The 21652-nt window shown below is 45.3% G+C and overlaps 1 protein-coding gene across 2 annotated transcripts in view; it reads left to right on the top strand.

Annotated features, from left to right (window-relative positions):
• The window catches only part of LOC126272389 (uncharacterized), a 363563-nt gene that overhangs the window by 60461 nt on the left and 281450 nt on the right, over positions 1–21652 (top strand). Inside the window, exon 1 of one of the 2 annotated variants that reach the window (XM_049975212.1) lies at positions 7304–7591. The exons of the other annotated variant lie outside the window; for it this stretch is intronic. Coding sequence (XP_049831169.1) covers positions 7573–7591 — 19 coding nt within the window. The 5' untranslated portion in view covers positions 7304–7572. Of the gene's footprint in view, positions 1–7303; positions 7592–21652 lie in introns of those variants that run through there. 2 annotated transcript variants of the gene reach the window in all.

Genomic DNA, 21652 nt, shown 5'->3' with positions numbered 1-21652 from the left:
CAGTGTCAGCCAGTTTGCCGTGGAATACGGAGCTCCATCGCAGTCTTTAACACTGGTAGCATGCCGCGACAGCGTGGACGTGAATCGTATGTGCAGTTGACGGACTTTGAGCGAGGGCGTATAGTGGGCATGCGGGAGGCCTGGTGGACGTACCGCCGAATTGCTCAACACGTGGGGCGTGAGGTCTCCACAGTACATCGATGTTGTCGCCAGTGGTCGGCGGAAGGTGCACGTGCCCGTCGACCCGGGACCGGACCGTAGCGACGCACGGATGCACGCCAGGACCGTAGGATCCTACGCAGTGCCGTAGGCGACCGCACCGCCACTTCCCAGCAATGGAGACGTGTCGTCTTCAGTTTTCAGCGATGAGAGTCGCTTCTGCCTTGGTGCCAATGATGGTCGTATGCGTGTTTGGCGCCGTGCAGGTGAGCGCCACAATGAGGACTGCATACGACCGAGGCACACAGGGTCAACACCCGGCATCATGTTGTGGGGAGCGATCTCCTACACTGGCCGTACACCTCTGGTGATCGTTGATGGGACACTGAATAGTGCACGGTACATCCAAACCGTCATCGAACCCATCGTTCTACCATTCCTAGACCAGCAAGGAAACTTGCTGTTCCAACAGTACAATGCACGTCCGCATGTATCCCATGCCACCCAACGTGCTCTAGAAGGTGTAAGTCAACTACCCTGGCCAGCAAGATCTCTTATCTGTCCCCCATTGAGCATGTTTGGGACTGGATGAAGCGTCGTCTCACGCGGTCTGCACGTCCAGCACGAACGCTGGTCCGAGGCGCCAGGTGGAAATGGCACGGCAAGCCGTTCCACAGGACTACATCCAGCATCTCTACGATCGTCTCTATGGGAGAATAGCAGCCTGAATTGCTGCGAAAGGTGGATATACACTGTACTAGTGCCGACATTGTGCATGCTCTGTTGCCTGTGTCTATGTGCCTGTGGTTCTGTCAGTGTGATCATGTAATGTATCTGACCCCAGGAATGTGTCAATAAAGTTTCCCCTTCCTGGGACAATGAATTCACGGTGTTCTTATTTCAATTTCCAGGAGTGTATTAATTGCCATAAATTCAGAGTTAAATGGAACTGGTGTATGGACTATTTATATAGTGTAGAATCTATGTCTCACTCCTTCATGAAGTTATTTAATTTTCTTTATGTTTCTGCCAAATAGAGAGTTTGGTCACGAATTCTTTCGTCGAAATCGGACGAAAGTTCCATGCGGCGAAATATTTTCTCCGCGCCATATTCTACTGGTAAATGCATGATAAACTACGGTCCCTTAAGAAATTCATGTTGAGCTACCCAAAAATAATTATATTTTGAATAGGCATTTAATCTCCTCTGCAATGCAACTTCCGATTGACCAGACGATCCAACAAGAAACAGCCGCACACGGTCGGTGTTCGCAAATATATTTCCACCGCTGATTATAGCTAGATGTTAGAGCACAAAAGTAAACATATTGTTATAATTAGTGACTACGAACGGGGACATTTATAACTGTATGTTTATGTATACACATTACGTAAACATATCGTTATACCCTATTCTGACCCTCGGTGACTTATAAGGAAACTGCGTGATTTCAACGTTGGGCGTCGCTTTCTGAGCTCAACCGCAGAGGCGTCAAACGAAGGGGTGACATTTGGGTAAGAGGGGGTGTGACGACCTTACGATCGTGTGAGACGTCGACAGTAGCATTAGACAGAATTTTGATGAAATTTGGAGCCAATGTGACGTGATTAATCCACCTTACACGCCACATGAACTTATGACCAATGATCTTCTTTCCGCGTGTGTCGAAACCTTGACATTTGAAGCGTCTTCGAGGCCGAGAGTAACTTGTCCGGACGCCACGCTTTTGCGCCATTACAGAGGAACGTTAGCGCGCGTTTGAACCAAATTTCAAAATTAAGCACCGAAATGGGCATGAATTACTGGATTTCGAATAGGTGGTCCTTCAAATCTGTTGCGCAGTCTGGTCTGCAGCTCGTGGTCTAGTGGCTAGCGTTGCTGCCTCTGTGGATCACAGGGCACGTCTTCGACTCCCGGATGTGTCGGGGATTTTCTCTGCCAGGGTAGTGAGTGTTCGTGTTGTCTTCGTCATCATTGAGATGTGGCAAGACTGGAAATGGAAAGATTTGGAAGTTGTGCTGGCGCTGATGACCACGATGTTGTGGGCCCCACAAACCAGCATCATCTGTGGCGCAGTGTATATTCGGAAGATTATTTGTTTTAGTTTTAGACTAAGTCAATTAATTTTTGTTACACTCATTCTTTCCTTTTTTGCATTACCTAAATAATAAGTTGACGTTAACCATTCACATTTCGTCACATTTTACCTGTGGAAAATATCCTTGTCAATATCATTCTGCCAGCAAGTTTTAAAAATTAGTTCCTAGGCAATGTTGTAAGTGTAATCAGTGCTAGGCTATGGTTTACTTACTTATAATAATAGTTATGATAATAGACATAGTCGTAAGTATTTACGTCCCTGATTTTCCTTGACCAGATCGGAATGTACACACGTAGTGGCTTTATCACGTATTCAATGATCTGAAGCTGGCAATATAACTTTGCCAAAACTAGTAATCAGGATATCTATCAACTGCGATCTAGTCATTAAAGTTTCTATTTTGGCTGCTTTTTCACAGTAATAATTACATCTGTGAAGGTTGTTCACATTGTAATAAGTACTTTTTTCAGCGCATACACTTTTCAAAAAGATTCATCCAATTTCACAGAACTATACCTTCTACATGAATGAAGACAGAAACTTGGGGTGGACTTTAACCTACGCACTAATGGTGTGCCTCGACGCCAATTGTAAGTTGCCGGTTCATGTGGTTGCCAGTAGGGGCCCTCCTGCTGGAGCTAGCTCTCTCGTTCTTCGCCGATGCCCGTCGACTCGACACGGCAATAGTACAGCAAGAAAAGCCGTTTGGAGTTCTGTGTTTCATTAGGTACAATTAGTTATAACTGTGGAGAGTACAGCTCTGCACAGACTGTAATTCGGCATCAAGTGCCCACATCTCGTGGTCGTACGGTAGCGTTCTCGCTTCCCACGCCCGGGTTCCCGGGTTCGATTCCCGGCGGGGTTAGGGATTTTCTCTGCCTCGTGATGGCTGGGTGTTGTGTGATGTCCTTAGGTTTAAGTAGTTCTAAGTTCTAGGGGACTGATGACCATAGATGTTAAGTCCCATAGTGCTCAGAACCATTTGAACCATTTTTTTCGGCATCAAGTGGCTTATGCATCTCGCATTGCACTATTGGTCTTCAGCTCCACCTGACCTGGCACTAGAGGATTTTTTATGGGAGTTAAAATACTCCGTTTGGGCTTTCGATAGAGGGCGCACTCAATATTTCTGAAACGCAAATGAAAACTTTGGTTCTAAACGTAATCGTAAAAAGTACCTTAAGGTTCTGTGTGCAGGAATATAAAAAGATGTACCTTTTATAACTGAATGGTCCTTTTGAAAATAAAAACTTTGTAGTTCTACGCTTAATTTAAAATTTTCGCCGAGTTCCTGTCTTCGGGTATGTAGAACACATGGTCGGAGGAATCGTTTGGAAAACGATGAACATTGTTCGTATCGAGTGAGAGTAGGCCAGCTCATAAAGTTGAGATTACTCTCTCTCTCTCTCTCTCTCTTTCTCTCTCTCTCTCTTTCTCTTTCTGTCGTGTGACACCACTTAGGCGAATTGCCCATCGGTGATGATGAAGACAACAGAACAGCCAGTCCCAGAGTGGAGAAAAATGTCCGACCTGGCCGGAATCAAAGTCGGGCCGTTTCGTTCTGCATCCAGCCACGCTGACCTCGCACCTACTGAGGCGGACTTTTGAAGCACTCACGCAAAGACGTAGGAGAAGTACAAAAATAATCAAGTCCCGATACGAGATCAGTCGTTGAATTTCGGAAAATCCAGTAATAGAGGAAAATATTAGAAGAAGTAATACGTAATGACAATAGAAGAAAAAAGGAGAGGGCGATAGGAATGAGGAAAACTGAGTTATGGCGCTCATTGCTGAGCAGTTTTTTCTACAGACGTTTGGCAGAAATGTGGAGCGCGATGCGTAATATTACTTACGGTTGTAAGTAAGCTGTTTAGGTTTTTATGTTGGTAATGCCACGTAGCGCTCTGTATGAAAATCACTGACTGCGCTGTGAGCAGTCTGTGGCTGGTTTGCATTGTTGCAATATTCGCTATTGTAGTGTTGGGCAGTTGGAGGCGAGCCGCCAGCAGTGGCGTATGTGGGGGAGAGATGGCGGAGTTTTGAGAGCGGATAATCTGGACGTGTGTCCAACAGAAAGATTATATTTGTAAGACTGGATGACATGAACTGATATATATATATATATATATATATATATATATATATATATATATATATATATATATATATATATATATATAAATGACATTATTAAGGTAAATACATTGTTTGTTCTCTATCAAAATCTTTCAGTTGTTAAGTGTGCCTATCAGTAGTTAGTGACTTCAGTAGTTAGAATCTTTTATTTAGCTGGCAGTAGTGGCGCTCGCTGTATTGCAGTAGTTCGAGTAACGAAGATTTTTGTGAGGTAAGTGATTTGTGAAAGGTGTAGGTTATTGTTAGTCAGCGCCATTCTTCTGTAGGGATTTTTGAAAGTCAGATTGCGTTGCGCTGAATGTAATGTGTGTCAGTTTAGTGATGATTAGAATAAGTAAAGGGAGAAATGTCTGAGTACGTTTAGTTTTGCTCATCGGTTTGAAAATCAAATGAGTGTTAGAAGTATAACTCACATTCTCCAAAAACATAAATTTTCACAAATGACTAAAAACGTATCTTACATGCGTCGTGCGCGTGTCCCATATATTGACATCAGTATGTGCAAGAACAATAGCTATAAATCATTATGTATATTTCAGATTATGTTTGCTTATTGAGAAATTACAATTATTTAAGGTTATGTTATGGATTATGTGAGTTTTGTTAATGCGCTATGGAACATGTAAGTTTTGACAATTCCCATTTTGGATCTTGTGAGTTGTGGTACTGAGCTGTTTGGACGATATTGGTTTCGCGGGAACTATCGTGTTGCGACTCGATATGCAAAACTTTTTGGATCCGACTGCAAGCCACTTTCTCTTCTACAGTGTATATATAATATTACATTCCGATGTTAATCGTGATAAATACCAATTAATCATCTTTTATGGACTTTGCTTGTGTTAGTTTACAAAAGACATTCTCTAGTTTGGAATACCGTTTGCAATTTCATAAAATAAATGTCTACCGTGCGCATTTCTTCAGTTTAAAGTTAAAAGAAATTTACATATTTTTCATTCCTCTTTCTCCAACGGGTGAAACGTTTTCTTCCATGACATGTGTCTCAAATTAGTTTTATTCCAACCACTATGTTGAATTATATTCCCCAAAATAACTGAACAGAACAAAAAACACACTCCACTGGCATCAATATTTACTACTACACAAGAAAATAGCGCCGAGTGAACTAATCGCTGATTGGTCAAGATGAGGTACGGGACAAGACTCACAAGATCCCGCAGATCATGAGACTTTTGAAACTAACCATGAAGTCTAACATCTGTTTTCTCAAGGATCTTGTGCCAAATGTGAATAACTGTTTCGTGAATTATGTTTTATGTATAAACCTATATGAGAATATGTCGGCATCTCAATTTTCATTATTTTGGAGCATGTGAGTTATGACTCTAACCTACACAAATAACATAAGAGGTTTACCAGCACTGTTATTTATAACTTTTCTAAGGGGACGTTTCACAGTACGGCACTTGTTTGTGTGAAGTAGTAATAGTAGTGGTAGTAGTTGGTCTATTCCCCCGTAGATCTCTTTTTACAAAGATATAGGGCATGTCAGAGTATTCACAAGTTTGGACCAATTTAAAGTAAGCTAATTCGTACACACATACATTTAAAGACTTATAGCAGTGGTTGGGAAGGGAGTGAGACAGGGTTGTAGCCTCTCCCCGATGTTGTTCAATCTGTATATTGAGCATGCAGTAAAGGAAACAAAAGAAAAATTCGGAGTAGGTATTAAAATCCATGGAGAAGAAATAAAAAAACTTTAAGGTTTGCCGATGACATTGTAATTCTGTCAGAGACAGCAAAGGACTTGGAAGAGCAGTTGAACGGAATGGATAGTGTCTTGAAGAGAGGATATAAGATGAACATCAACAAAAGCAAAACGAGGATAATGGAATGTAGTCGAATTTAGTCGGGTGATGTTGAGGGTATTATTAGGAAATGACACACTTAAAGTAGTAAAGGAGTGTTGCTGTTTGGGGAGCAAAATAACTGATGATGGTTGAAGTAGAGAGGATATAAAATGTAGACTGGCAGTGGCAAGGAAAGCATTTCTGAAGAAGAGAAGTTTGTTAACATCAAGTATAGATTTAAGTGTCAGGAAGTCATTTCTGAAAGTATTTGTATGGAGTGTAGCCATGTGTGGAAGTGAATCATGGACGATAAATAGTTTGGACAAGAAGAGAATAGAAGCTTTCGAAATGTGGTGCTACAGAAGAATACTGAAGATTAGATGGGTAGATCACATAACTAATGATGAAGTATTGAATAGGATTGGGGAGAAGAGAAGTTTGTGGCACAACTTGACCAGAAGAAGGGATCGGTTGGTAGGACGCATCAAGGGATCACCAATTTAGTATTGGAGGGCAGCGTGGAGGGTAAAAATCGTAGAGGGAGACCAAGAGATGACTACACTAAGCAGATTCAGAAGGATGTAGGTTGCAGTAAGTACAGGGAGATGAAGAAGCTTGCACAGGATAAAGTAGCATGGAGAGCTGCATCAAACCAGTCTCAGGACTGAAGACCACAACAATAACAACAACAATTGTTTTCGTGACGCTCTGGACACCAGCGTGCCAAATGAATGCTGTAGCGTCAGTTTATCGCACAAAAACGACGTAAAGAACTTCCAACCGTTAGTATGTGTATGTGTGGATGGGCGGATTGTTTTGATTTGGCCGTTTTATAAAATATTTGTACCAGTAGTGCTTTCCGTCAAAAGTGAGGCATAGAAACGTCGGGAAAACATATAATTTGAGTCTCACTAAGCGCCAGTGAAGCGTTTTATCCTCTGCGAGCAAACAGCTGTTTGCTGTATTCAGAATGGGGCCTTGAGAAGGACGCCGGACGAAAAAATAGAGGCGGCGCGCGGCGTGTTGACAGGCGAGCTTCATGTCGCGAAATGGCGCTCCCTGGTGGCGCTCGCGCGAACAACTGAACGTCGCCTGTCTGAGCGGCTGCCGGCGCCAGCTAGCCCAGCGCGCGCTAATAGACGGGCAGTGTCCCGTTCGCCGCAGCGCGGAGCGGACGTCGGCAGAGTGCGGGACGGACGATTGCTTCTCTCGTAGCGCCGGGCGCAACAGCTAGCGGCGGTCGCGCGGGACCCGCCTGCGACTCTAGATGTGGCGCTGCCGCCACAGACGGGCTTCTTGCTGCACTCGGAGGTCCAAGTGGCGAGAAGCCGTGTAGCGAGCGCCGCGGTCGACGACGCTCCCTCATGGAAACACGCGTTTCAGGTAACTTTCCTACGTCCAACTGAGTCACCTACTATCTGTCCGGTATTTAAAGACACTGAAAAACGTATTTGTTTGGGTCCTTTCGGCAGACGCCTGTTTGGTTGACTGATGTTTCGCCAGCACGAGTGGTTGCCATTCTCAGAGGATTGTCTTCCATTCCTTGGGATGGACAAAAGCAAAGCTTTTTTTCGTTGCTTGAAGGGAAAATTCAGGAAACTTGATAGCTTCTTAATGCTCTGTTCAGCTTTCGAGGTTGACATTTTACATTTTTTTTTTTTTTTTTTTGGGCGGTACCAGTGAACTTGACATTACACATATTTACAACATATATTTTATGAATAAAAGTCCCTCGAATAAGTATTTCGGTTTTTTGTGTCTTTACTTCTGATATGTATTTTGGAGGAAAATCTCATTTTCCAGTTTTTCCTAGGTTCACGTTGGCTTTCCGTAATCGTATGTTGAGACAGTCGCACCTGCCATGAGCTATTTTGTTGTATAAAGGGAAAAAAACATATGCGCTCTGGTAAAAAGCAACTACAGCGCTATAAAATACCTGCAAACTTCGAGCAGTGTAACAAATTCTCCCAATGTGCAGTGTTCCCTCCACAAGAGAACATGCTGCTTCACCAAGTGATTGTGGGAGGCCAAAGGTGAATCTAGGAAAACCTGACGCTGGAGCTTCCGCTCTTAAATACGCATCGGTAATATAAACATAAAACCCAAAATTTATTCATACAGCGTATATGCCTCATTGCCTCCTTGCGGTACGTGGAAGCATTACAGATTCGTTAAAAATACTTATTTGCAAAGTTTTAACATTACAAGATTTATTTTACTCTAAAATTACTGTCTCACCTTCCCTGTTGTCGTAGCTTTTCTGTTTAATGTAACCACAAGTTTTCTTTCACTTTCTCAATGTGCCGATGATCATTAAGTGAGTATTACATTTTCCGCCTGCTGTGTGTAGTGTTTCGTCACCATAATATTCTCTCTAGCGTAGGCTAGCTTATTTTATTAGTAGATGATAGTCAGTCGTCTAGTTGTGGAGCTGTCTCTCCATTCTCGGTTAGAGGTGTTATTCTGAGGTCTGGGACGTGGAGGAGTCTCTCCCGCTCTGGGATAGAGGTGTCTTGGTGACATCTGGGATTATCTTAATAATGCTTTCGGCTAGTATACAGTGTGGTCAAATGAAGTTTTACGTCAGCTTTCTTTTTGTGATTGATCTTATCGTTAACTTGTCTTTCATCTTTTGGCAGGTTGGAGGATACGACTGCCTCTCGCTCGAGGACAGGGATTGTACTTTATGTATACGAAGCAGCATTGTCCAAGGGCCTCTCCTAGGTCATCCCCAGATGCTACCTGCGGTCGTCTTTCTCTGCTAGAAAAGAATCCAGTATCCACTTAGCCTCAGGCATTTCGCTTCCTTGTTGAAATTATCACCGTGCTTACGGATCTCGATAGCTTCTCGGGAAAATCTGATATTCCTACGTTACTCGCGTTTTATGCAGTGTTTCGGGTCATTCGATGCGTCTTCAGCCACGGCCGATTTCTCGTCTATCTCAGACTGCAATTCCGTTTTTATTTCTTGATGCTGATGGCAACAGAGCGTCCCGTTCCGTCTTGCCGCAACTACATGGTATTCCATAAACCACTGATACTCTGGTTCCGTTTGTCTGTGGCTAGTAAGACATTCACCAGTTTTCATGAGCGCTCACAAAATATCTGCATGTCTAGTTTCTGGATATGCGGCCGATTTTGTCAGTCATTCCGGCGATGTATGGCAGAGAGACCGTACCCGGAATTCCTTCTGTGGAATTGTCGTTTCGGAGGCTGTCGCTCTTCGTCGCACTTTCAGTGTCCTTTGTGGAATATCTGTTGCTCCTAGGAACCAATTCCAAGAATTGCATCTCGCGTTTCAAGTGCCATACCTCATACATCCCGTTCACAATATTCATGAAGAGTCTCTTTCTGGTCGAATGATAATTCGCCATCTTATGGTAATAGTGGCCAGTCAGATCGGCAATCGAACTATCGTTGGCCGAAGAATTCAAAACAGACACCTCCAGGTTGCAAAATGTCAAAAAATCGAAAAATCTTTGTAAGAGAAGCATTGTTTTTAACTACATTGCCATTGTTACAGGCACGGTCGGCTCTACGGCATAGAAGGACTACGCAGCCGCCGGAATGCTTAAATTTAGACAAATTTTGAGCTAAAATGCAGGAAAATTCTACTAAATGGATCATCTGTACATTTGCGTTGTTAGTGGTTGTTGCGCATGATCAGCATAACATAGAAGCGTTACAGCTGTGGCGATGCAGGCAACAAGATACTTACGAAGCCACTCTCTAGGTTTAAAATAAAACCGTGAAAAAAATCACAGGTATGTAAGGTCACCCGACGAAATATAAGGGGCAGTAAAATGAAAACCGAAAACCCCCCACGACGGGACTATTGAATGATTCTATTCAAAAGTAACCGCGATGCGCATTAAGATATTTATCCCACTGGGATAGAACATAGTCGAACGCTGACGGATCCATTGCATCCACTCTTTCATTTCCTCGTCTGACTGAAATCGACGTTCACGCACGTCTTTTTTCAGATCGCCAAAGATGTGAACATCACACAGTGAAAGATCGGGGCTGTGTGGACGATGTTGCAGTAAACTGCTGAAGGATAGCCTTCTTCCGGTTGGCAGTGCAGGAGCGGGTGTTATTGTGCAACAGGATGATGCCGTCCGACAGCATTTCGACAGCTCGAGGGCAAAATTCAAAAGCAACAGTGGAGACATCCCACATCTCGCCAAAGAAATCCGAAGCTGTTCATACAAGTTCCGCAGAAACTGCGGCGCACTATAAAGTCAAAACGCCCTGGATGCTGTTGGACGAAATCAGCCTGTTGCTCGACAACACCCGCGCCCGTACTGGCAATCGGAGGATCTACGCTTCAGGGAAACACTGCAATATCCTCTGTACGGCTTTGACTTTCAGCGTATGATTTTCACATCTATGGCTACTTGAAACAAGACGTGCATGGACTTCGGTTTCAGTTGGACGAGGAAGTGCAAGAGTGAGTCAAGTAGTGGATCCGTCGGATACCGAACGCGAAACAGGATTGATCGTCTCGTCTCCCAGTGAGAGACCATTCCATGTCCCGTTATGGCGCGTGTTCGGTTTTCATTTGACTGTCGCTCATATTAGTCAGCCAAGAAAAGAGCAAATTGTCTCTCTGGAGTGCTGTGTAAGCTGTATAATTGGTACCAGGACGTCATGTGACCCTCCACCGCTGACGTGACCCTTGACAGTGAAGTGGTACGTAGGTGCCAGTCGGTTGTGTGAAATCAGCACAGAAAGATGGGTAAACGTGCTGACAGAATGGCGGAAAGCAGACATTGTGTCTGGCCGTGCCCATGGCCACAACGTGAATAAAGATTCCTCGATTTTTGTTGGTGTATCAACGCTGACTGTCCAACGTGCCTACATGGAATAGTGCACCACTCACAGCCTCGTATCATGGTGTATGAGCAATGGTCGTAAAAAGAATCTAGCAGACAGGGACCAGAATCGAGTTTCACGCCTTCCCAATGACAATCGCTTTCAAACCAGACAGGAATTATTGCTGTCCTTGACGCCAGGTCCATCTCAACCAATTTCCCAATGAACAATGAGAACGGAACTGCTTGCAGTGGACTTTCAGAGACGGATACCACGCAAAGGCCATTACTCACAGCGGCACACAGCGCTGCCAGTCTCGGCAGTGAGTTGTGTACATTTCCTCATTTCGACTCGGCAGTATTTGGAAACGATAGCTTCGTTTCCAAAACCTTAATGAACACGGTCACGTGGTTAAGTGAGTTAACCGATCGTAGTGTGTGGACGTTACAAATGGGCCATAACAACACAGAAACCGGAGGATAACAGAGTGAGGGTGTGTAGTGGGTCCGGCTAATCCCGATTTTTCCTCTTGTCAAATTAAGCATTCTGTCGCTTAACACGGAAGTGCTTCTATGAATTTTTCGGGGTGGTTTTGTCACGACATGGATCCACTGACTCAGGTTACCGTAAACATCAACCAGGATATCTATTTCAACATTCTTGATCACAAAGTGTTCCTTTCTTCTACATTTTCTTGATGAATATTATGAGGACACTTTCGTCTTCCAAGACGACAACAGCGTTATTCAAGAGTCGAACGGATGCCTTCCTGATTTGACGAACACTCAGGCACCTGACTGCACTTCGATTGGTCCACTAAATCCCCAGCCAAATATGAGACTTGATCATTTCTTCAATCACCAACATCCGAACCAGCTACCTTCTCTCAAGTGCCACCGCACAGGCGTCGTTAGCGACCTTGGCTACGGAAAGGGGTATCGTCTTCACACATCTTGTGATAGCCTTAGACGGCATTTCTTAGTGATACGATCGTCTCACTTATTTTGTCTCGAGGTTTACCGGCAATTAACTTGGTCATCTCTGTCAGGCGCCAGTGGAAGCCTGAGAAATAATCGATGCCTGAATTCCAGCAAGATTAGTTGGATACGATTCAAGCCTTTTCACGTGAACAACTTTCCTGACGGGTGGAATGTCCTACACCCAGGCGAACTGTTCAATCAGCTGTTTTTACTGTCAAGGACCTGTGCCATCGTAAATAACTCATTGCGCATTAAATCACGCACGGGGTGCCTTGGTCAGACAGTGGACTCGTATTCGGGATGAAAACGGGTCAAATCCCTGTCCTGTTGTACGCAGAAATTTAAGGTTTTTCCGTAGTTACATTGAGTCGATTAAGACACATGCCGGATGGCTCTCTCGATAGCATATGGCCAATTTCCTTTCCAGTCGTTCTCCAACCCAGACATGCCCTCTATCTCCAGTGACGTTGACACCGATGGGACATTAAACTCTAACCTTCATTTTTTTATTAAGTCAAGGTAAACGCAGTGTTCATGCAACATGTCCTGTTCGACAAAACTATGTTTCCTATAGTCGACAGTTAAGCTGTGATTGTGAGACATTTTTTCTCGGGGTCCATATCAAGAGTTTCGTGCGCACTATCTCAAATTCTACCAAATGTGAGCTGACTACCCGAATCAGCGTTATGTATCACGATGTGAACCAAAATGATCTCATGCTCGGCTCGATTGGACGAGCTTTGCTACAAAGTTATCAAGTTACTTGCTCAGACAGACCTTTAGAGCATTTGTCGTAAATTTATTAGAACATGCCTTCAATAAAACGTTGTTTGTGTACAGTTGTGGATATTCATTCCTAGAACCTTATAGGCGTCTTACGCACGTAACTACTAAACAAGTAGTTCGAAACAAAAATCCATTATCAAAAATAACCAGCTGCTCAACTAACACCAGGTATAACAGAAACGCACATTGAGTGTTTGTGATAGGGTGCACGTAGACGGACGTTTGGAAGTAGAAATGTGACCCGAGTTTCGTGTTGAACATCTCTCTTTAGCTGTGTCATTACCTTATACAGTAACATATGACGAGAGAGACAAACTTTTTCATCTACATACACGCACTGTAAACTACTGTGAAGAGCTCGGCAGAGGATAATTAGCATTTTAACGGACGTTAGTGTATCTTCCCATTCCACTCACGTATTGAGAATGGCCACTCAAATGCCTCCTGCGTTAAACATATGTTAGGTTTTCTTTCTGTTCCAATCATGTATTGAGAATTCCTGCTGAAGTGCTTTTGCGCGCTGCAATTAGTCTTATCTTGTCTTCGCAATGCCTGCGGGGGTGATAAGTAAGGAGCTGAAGTTTTTTTCTATAGTCCGCACATAATACTGTGTCTTGAAACTTTGTAAGCAGGCTTTCCCGAAATAGTTCGTCAAACAGACCTATGACCTTTTGTGCTGTCCTTCCTTGTATGCCTTCAATATTCCCCTTAGTTGTATTCGTGACACTCTTGTCGAGAAACTACAAGGCTTTTAATAGTGATATGCTTCCTTTTTGTTACAGCGGCAAACAATTTGTCGCCATTGGGTAATCAGCCGACCGGCGGACAGAAGACTAAATATAAACAAGTCAATGACACGACGCTGTTATTTTTTATCGCGCTCGGAACTCGGTCAGAGCCAGCTTAGAGCACGTGACCTGAAGCAGAGCTCTGGGACCGAAGAGCAAACAGTAAACACACAAGGCACCACAAAAATACGGAACGGAGCGATAAAGAGAGAGGTTATCCACACGGTGTTCTTTAGACATTTTTTAATAAGTGAAATTGGGATTACATTGTCAGTTCTACAAAGAAGTGGCATTTTAGCTTTACCGTTGCTACACGAAGTTCAGTGTGCCGACATCCACTGGTGCGCAAAGCTTAAGGACGAAAGTAACTTTCGCATGACATATCACTGCCAAGTAAAGTAGCTACATGAGAGAAAGACCTGCCAAGGTAAGTAAACGTAATACGCAGTGAGGCGAATAATGACACTTTCGTTCAAAGACAATAACTGCACTCAAGTCATCGGGATTGATGATTGTCCTCTGGGCACTAAAAAAGATGGAACATGTTTTTTTAACATGGTGTGTGATCACAACGAACGTGTTTCCTGGCCACGAGGTTGGTGACGAGTTCTAGTGGCAGGGCGTTCCGTTCTGTTCCGTTCCTCCAGCAGCGCGGTCGACTCCTGCTGGATGGCTTTGGTGGATGTGGACGTGCTCCTGTACGTGTTTCCGACGCATCGCACACGAGCTCGATGGAATTTAGTTCGCGGGAACGGGCAAGCCAGTCCTGGGCCACCAAAACCATCACGGTCGACAGAATTCCTGGGTGTCTGACTATTTCCACCTTTCGACATATGAGGGTAAGTCCAGCACTGTCCAACATGGTCGTCTTGTGATCCGGGTGTTCCGGTGTATACAGGGTGAAAAGTATTTAAACCGACAAACTCTGGGAGGTTGTAGGGGACATCAAAACAAATATGTTTCCCTAATGTCATTTTTTCCTATGAGGAGTATTTAAACGGGTAGAGGAAGATTTCTCTGGCGGTAAATTAATGAAACCAACAAACACTTTTCCATTGTTTTTTTTATGACCAAGAGACAACACATTAACACAACCCAATTCAATTACAGTAGATTTTCAAAAATGCCTCCATTGACACCGTCGGATCATGTTCTGTCTGACACGGGCAATAACCCCAGGAGTATGCTGAACTGTTCCTGCTGCTGCTACTATCCGGGCAACCACATCCTCTTCTGATGCAACAGGAGTTGCGTAAACAAGGTTGCGCATCTGTCCCCACACAAAAAAGTCCAGAGGGGGCATATCTGGGGATCGAGCAGGCCATGGTACAGGACCACCTCTGCCAATCCACATTTCTGGGAACCATTGGTCCAGGAATCAACGTACACGACTGAAATGTGCCGGCGCCCCGTCATGTTGGAACCAGATGCGTTGTCTTGTTGGGAGCGGGACGTCCTCCAACAAACCTGACAATGCTCTGGCGAGAAAATTGTAATAGTGGCTGCCATTTAATGGCCTAGGTAGCAGATACGGCCCAATTAAACAGTCCCCAACAACACCGACCCACACATTAACGAAGAACCGCTCTTGATGAGCGCTAGTAACTGTGGCACGAGGGTTACCCTCACTCCAAACACGCGAATTGTGCATATTGAAGACTCCATCACGCCCGAACGTTGCTTCATCGGCAAAAAACACAGAGGATGGAAATGTAGGATGCATTTCACACTGTTCCAGGTACCACTGCGAAAACTGTGCTCTGGGTGGATAATCAACTGGTTCCAGGTTGTGGGCGCTCTGTAAGTGAAATGGACGTAACAATTGCTCTCGAAGGACTGTTCTTACATTCGTCTGATTCGTCCCCATGTTACGTGCAATTGCACGAGTGCTGATTGAAGGATGCCGCTCCACATGCTGCAAGACAGCTTCAGCGTTCTTACCGTGCGACGGCGTCCCTGTCCAGGTAATCTGCTAAATGACCCGGTCTCACGCAGACGTTGGTACACAGCAGCAAAAGTCGTATGATGCGGGATACGGCGATTAGGATATTGTTGTTGATAAACCCGCTGTGCAGCTCGTCCGTTGTGGTGCGCTATGCAATACGCACCAACCATATCAGTGTACTGACTCCTGGTGTATCGCTCCATTAATAAACAGAGACAATGCACTACTACACTGGTGGACAGCAGTTGCCTACAACCGAAGAGCGTAATACGCCCTCTAACAACTGAAGATCGAAATACGGCCTCTAACAACTGAAGAGCGTAATACGGCCTCCACTGGTTTAAATAATCTTCATAGGAAAAAAACGACATTAGGGAAAAATATTTGTTTTGATGTCCTCTACAACCTCCCAGAGATTGTCGGTTTAAATACACTCCTGGAAATTGAAATACGAACACCGTGAATTCATTGTCCCAGGAAGGGGAAACTTTATTGACACATTCCTGGGGTCAGATACATCACATGATCACACTGACAGAACCATAGGCACATAGACACAGGCAACAGAGCATGCACAATGTCGGCACTAGTACAGTGTATATCCAACTTTCGCAGCAATGTAGGCTGATATTCTCCCACGGAGACGATCGTAGAGATGCTGGATGTAGTCCTGTGGAACGGCTTGCCATGCCATTTCCACCTGGCGCCTCAGTTGGACCAGCGTTCGTGCTGGACGTGCAGACCGCGTGAGACGAAGCTTCATCCAGTCCCAAACATGCTCAATGGGGGACAGATCCAGAGATCTTGCTGGCCAGGGTAGTTGACTTACACCTTCTAGAGCACGTTGGGTGGCACGGGATACATGCGGACGTGCATTGTCCTGTTGGAACAGCAAGTTCCCTTGGCGGTCTAGGAATGGTAGAACGATGGGTTCGATGACGGTTTGGATGTACCGTGCACTATTCAGTGTCCCCTCGACGATCACCAGAGGTGTACGGCCAGTGTAAGAGATCGCTCCCCACACCATGATGCCGGGTGTTGGCCCTGTGTGCCTCGGTCGCATGCAGTCCTGATTGTGGCGCTCACCTGCACGGCGCCAAACACGCATACGACCATCATTGGCACCAAGGCAGAAGCGACTCTCATCGCTGGATACGACACGATTCCATTCGTCCCACCATTCACGCCTGTCGCGACACCACTGGAGGCGAGCTGCACGATGTTGGGGCGTGAGCGGAAGACGGCCTAACGGTGTGCGGGGCCGTAGCCCAACTTCATGGAGACGGTTGCGAATGGTCCTCGCCGATACCCCAGGAGCAACAGTGTCCCTAATTTGCTGGGAAGTGGCGGTGCGGTCCCCTACGGCACTGCGTAGGATCGTACGGTCTTGGCGTGCATCCGTGCGTCGCTGCGGTCCGGTCCCAGGTCGACGGGCACGTGCACCTTCCGCCGACCACTGGCGACAACATCGATGTACTGTGGAGACCTCACGCCCCACGTGTTGAGCAATTCGGCGGTACGTCCACCCGGCCTCCCGCATGCCCACTATACGCCCTCGCTCAAAGTCCGTCAACTGCACATACGGTTCACGTCCACGCTGTCGCGGCATGCTACCAGTGTTAAAGACTGCGATGGAGCTCCGTATGCCACGGCAAACTGGCTGACACTGACGGCGGCGGTGCACAAATGCTGCGCAGCCAGCGCCATTCGACGGCCAACACCGCGGTTCCTGGTGTGTCCGCTGTGCCGTGCGTGTGATCATTGCTTGTACAGCCCTGTCGCAGTGTTCGGAGCAAGTATGGTGGGTCTGACACACCGGTGTCAATGTGTTCTTTTTTCCATTTCCAGGAGTGTACTTTTCACGCTATAGATGTACTGACCACCAAATATTTCACCGGTCAACGTTATCGAGACGCTGTACTTGTTCCCCACGACCGTCTTATCACGGGTGCACTCTGCTGTGACTTCATTTTTCTATGGAGGACAGTGCGCGACCGCATCGAAAAGCGCGAGGTGGACGAACTCTTGGAACGAGACGGTATCTGGCGAATGGACTGGTCTGCCCGGTCCCCAACTTCAATCTGTTCGAGCACGTGTGGGATGCATTGGTAATACGTACCGCAGAGCGTCCTTACGCGCCAACGATCGAGAGAAGCTGTCAACCGCACCGGTGGAAGAATGGAACGCCCCGCCACAAGAATTCCTTACCAACCTTGTGGTGAGCATGGAAACACTTTGCAGAGCATGCATCGCTGTTTGTTGTGATCACACAACCTATTAAGAACCATGTCCCGCCTTTTGTAATGCCCAGGGATCCATCATGAATCGCGGTGACTTGGGTGTAATTATTGTCTTCGAATACAAGTGTCATTTTTGTTCGTCTCACTGCGTATTTCTTTCAGCTAGTTTCTGTATTATACTGTACTGTACTGTAGCAGTTGTTTCTATGTACGGCCAGATTTTCACGAGACTGTGTTACATGGCAGTGACACGTCATGTGAAAATTGCTTTTATTCTTAAGTTTTGCTCCTCGCCGGCCGGAGTGGCCGAGCGGATCTAGGCGCTACAGTCTGGAACCACACGAACGCTACAGTCGCAGGTTCGAGTCCTGCCTCGGGCATGGATGTGTGTGATGTCCTTAGGTTAGTTAGGTTTAAGTAGTTCTCAGTTCTAGTGGACTGATGACCTCAGAAGTTAAGTCCCATAGTGCTCAGAGCCATTTGAACTTTTTTTTTTTTCCTCATTTCGGCAGGACCACATGGATGGAGGCGGAACAAAGTTCTCACATCCCACACGAAATCCTATACTCCATTCAACTCGCTCAAAGTCGCAAAATATATTTTCATTTTATTTTTCATTGTGGTAACTGATTTATGAGACGACGTGCAGAAAGTTTACGGCAGCGCATTTCCTTACGACGTTACCGCATTTTCGACACGAGGAAAACTTTTTTTGTTATTGATTTTGGGTGAACACGCTGCGCGGACGAAATCTTTAGAATACATCATTTTCTGATTTGCTCCAAACTGAAACCCTGGCGGATGTCTTTAGCATAAAGTTAATTTGAATTTCGCTGCTGAAATCAGTCCTCTCCTTTCGCTTTGCCGTTGTAGGCGTCTTGTCAACAACAGAATGGTCGGGAGCATTATCAACAGCTATTGTTGATAGCACAAGCATGTAAGGCGCAAACCATTTCTCTCAACTGACGTCGTACGTCCATCCCCCGACCGAGAGAGCGACTCCGAACATTTAGCACATTTCATGAACTTGTTTTTGACATTTGTTCAGTGTCATACAACACACAAGAGGCTGTAGTAATAATAGACAAAAGATGAAAACTGCAACTGTAAGAAATGAGAATAAACAAAATGTTAGAGCGCAACGAATCATCCCATAGGACAGCAAGTCAGCTGAATCCTCAGCATAGTGCAAGCAGAAAATCAAATGGAGGGGATGAAAGTCTGGCAGATGCTCGTGGTGGTTGCTTCGCCTACAGGTCTCGTCGAATTGTCTGAGGCCTGCCGTGCCTTTCTTGTGAACGTCTTCGCACAACTCCCTTCGCAACTGTCAGCCATAATGCAATTCTGAACAGAGTATAGTTAATCCTTTTCTCGCTGAACATTCGGTGCAGTTCATATCAGTATTAAATATCTATTGCCCTCTTGACTTACATATTTGACTTAATTGTTTTGAATTTTTCTCTACTGCCACTATTTTGAATTGGAAGGGTACAGAGTGGTGCTATGTCATGTATAAATCAGTTGTTGTTATTATGCATGGACAACGATCTCCAATATCGCTGGTAATTCAACTCGCAGAAATCTGTGCTACACAGCACTGGCATATGAGGCTGTCACTGACAATTCCTACCCATTCATTGATACTGAAGCCGTCATTTCTCTAACATCTTTTCTTTAGCACATTTACCAACCATTTTTTAAGAACAACAATTAATTCTAGATCTTCAAGACATAGAATTAGGAGTTAAGTAAGTTGTCTACATGTGTCTAACAATAAGGTTTTTTAAAAAGAAAAATAAATTCACATACTCCTACAGCAGGAAGTACTGGTCAAAACCGGAAGAGAAGTTCCTGTAATGTCCAGAAACTTACACCTGCTGAGATACGGCCGATCTGTCCTCTCATTTCCATCTGTCTGTTACGTAGAAGTAGAAACTATAGACAGTGTTGCATGAGGTTACCACGCATATATACTTCAGTCATTCTTCACTCTTTCAAATACACCCGGCTCAATTCGAATTGCGCCATGTACGTCTGTCACAGGTTCCTTAACGTCTGCACTTTGTCGGTGAGTTCGGCATAGACCAATGCCTTTGAATACCCCAAGAACCAGAAATACAACGGATTTAGGTCCGGCGAACGGGGAGGCCATGCTGCTGGATCTCCATGAAAAGTTGTTGTTGGGTAAAAAACGGGGTGGAACACATCATGTATTAGTCATTGTCGTTCTGCAAGGATAACTATCTCCAATAACGCTGGTAATTCATCGCGCAGAAATCGATTATACACAGCACCAGCATATAAGACTGTCACCGACAATTCCTGCACATTCACTCATACTGAAGCAATTCTCTTGCCCCACCTTCACGACTGTTCGATGATTTGCATCTGCCAATATGTGCGTATTGTGGTAACTTACCATGCTGTTTCTTGTAACGGCCTGCACGACAGAATACTACACATTACTCGTTGCAATTAAAATAGCCCACATATCAACAGGTATTGGTTAATGGAAATTTTTACTCTAGTTTTGACCAGTACCATCACCTGTAGGAATGTGAATCGTTTCCTTTATCGAGAGAGACTGTCAAACTCTACGTACATTTATGAGTGTACTAATAAGATAGTGCTATGCTAAGAGTGAGAGGTGGCATGAGCCTCCTCTCATATTTCTATCTTACTCTAATTCGGTTTTCCTCTCTAATTGCATGCGGTGAAAAGTTGCTATTCCTTCACATGCGGACTTCCCACGCAGCATCTCTGGTCACCTGGGTGGTCCGGTGACAGGCGGGTTCTGCTGATCTTGAAAGGGTTAAGCCGACGGGTGTGAGGGAGTCGAGTGGATGCTTTCCAGACGCCGACATTGTCATAAGAGCGGGAGCGACACGCCCACAGGGGCCTGACAGAGTGGCTGGGCTGGAGATTCCGTTACTTCGCAGAAACTTAGTGAAAACACTTTCTGGCGGGCTACCAGCGAGGCGTGGGAATGACTTGTGTTCCCAGGCAGTCTTGGAGTGCAAATTCCTGCGTTTTATGCAAAATCATAACTGTGATTGGCTTGCTCAGGGGATAGCTCCGTGACGTAGCAAAATCGGCGCCAAGTATCTCCATTGGTGGAATAGTAGTGCCGGTTTTCGAGTTGCTGATTGGAACATTTAACCACGGTCACTGTCCTGGGGGCGCGAATGTTCTGTGTTTGTCTTGTATGGGTGCTCTTGAGCGGAGCCGGCTCTCGCCTTTCGATCGAGGTAGGTTACAAGACTGAGCTCTCGCTGCTCTGGACTGACTTCAACGTAGCTTTCCGAGTACAGTTGGCAATTGAGCGTTCTGTGTACAAGCGGCCTATGATGTCCGTCTTGAGCAGTTTTGGTTAAAGTTGACTGTATCGGAGTTACTGTGTGACTTCGCTTGTTAAAATCAATCACTGTACCGTCAGTGATTGTGTGGAGAGCCTTCTTCGCCTCCCTCAGAGGCGCATTTGTATTGATAGGAAGTCTGTAGTCTCGAACAACCAGACAAGAATAATTTGTTTCGTGCTATACTCGCGACATTATCATCACCACGACGGGACGTTGAAACAACCAGCTATCGCCTCCGGTACGCCAGATCGTGTCCGTGCAGTTAAGAAGACAGATTGGTATTGTATGTCCGCAGCACCGGCAGATTAGGGAATTTTGCTCTGTGATAATCAGAGCGCAGCAGAGCGTGCCTGTTCTCGTCTTTTCTTACGCGGTTCTGTCTTGGATGTTCATTGTCTGAGTTCTCACTAGTGTAGCAGCAATTAATATTGGGTTGGCTGTGTGTATCTCTTAAGATTTGAATTGCAAGGAATTGGCTCTTCATACCACTTGGTCATAAACGTCACAAGCCAGGTTATGGACAACTTC

Source organism: Schistocerca gregaria, chromosome 5 (genome assembly GCF_023897955.1).
Source record: "Schistocerca gregaria isolate iqSchGreg1 chromosome 5, iqSchGreg1.2, whole genome shotgun sequence".
Classification (NCBI taxonomy): domain Eukaryota; kingdom Metazoa; phylum Arthropoda; class Insecta; order Orthoptera; family Acrididae; genus Schistocerca; species Schistocerca gregaria.
This window is presented reverse-complemented; position numbering and strand designations above follow the sequence as displayed.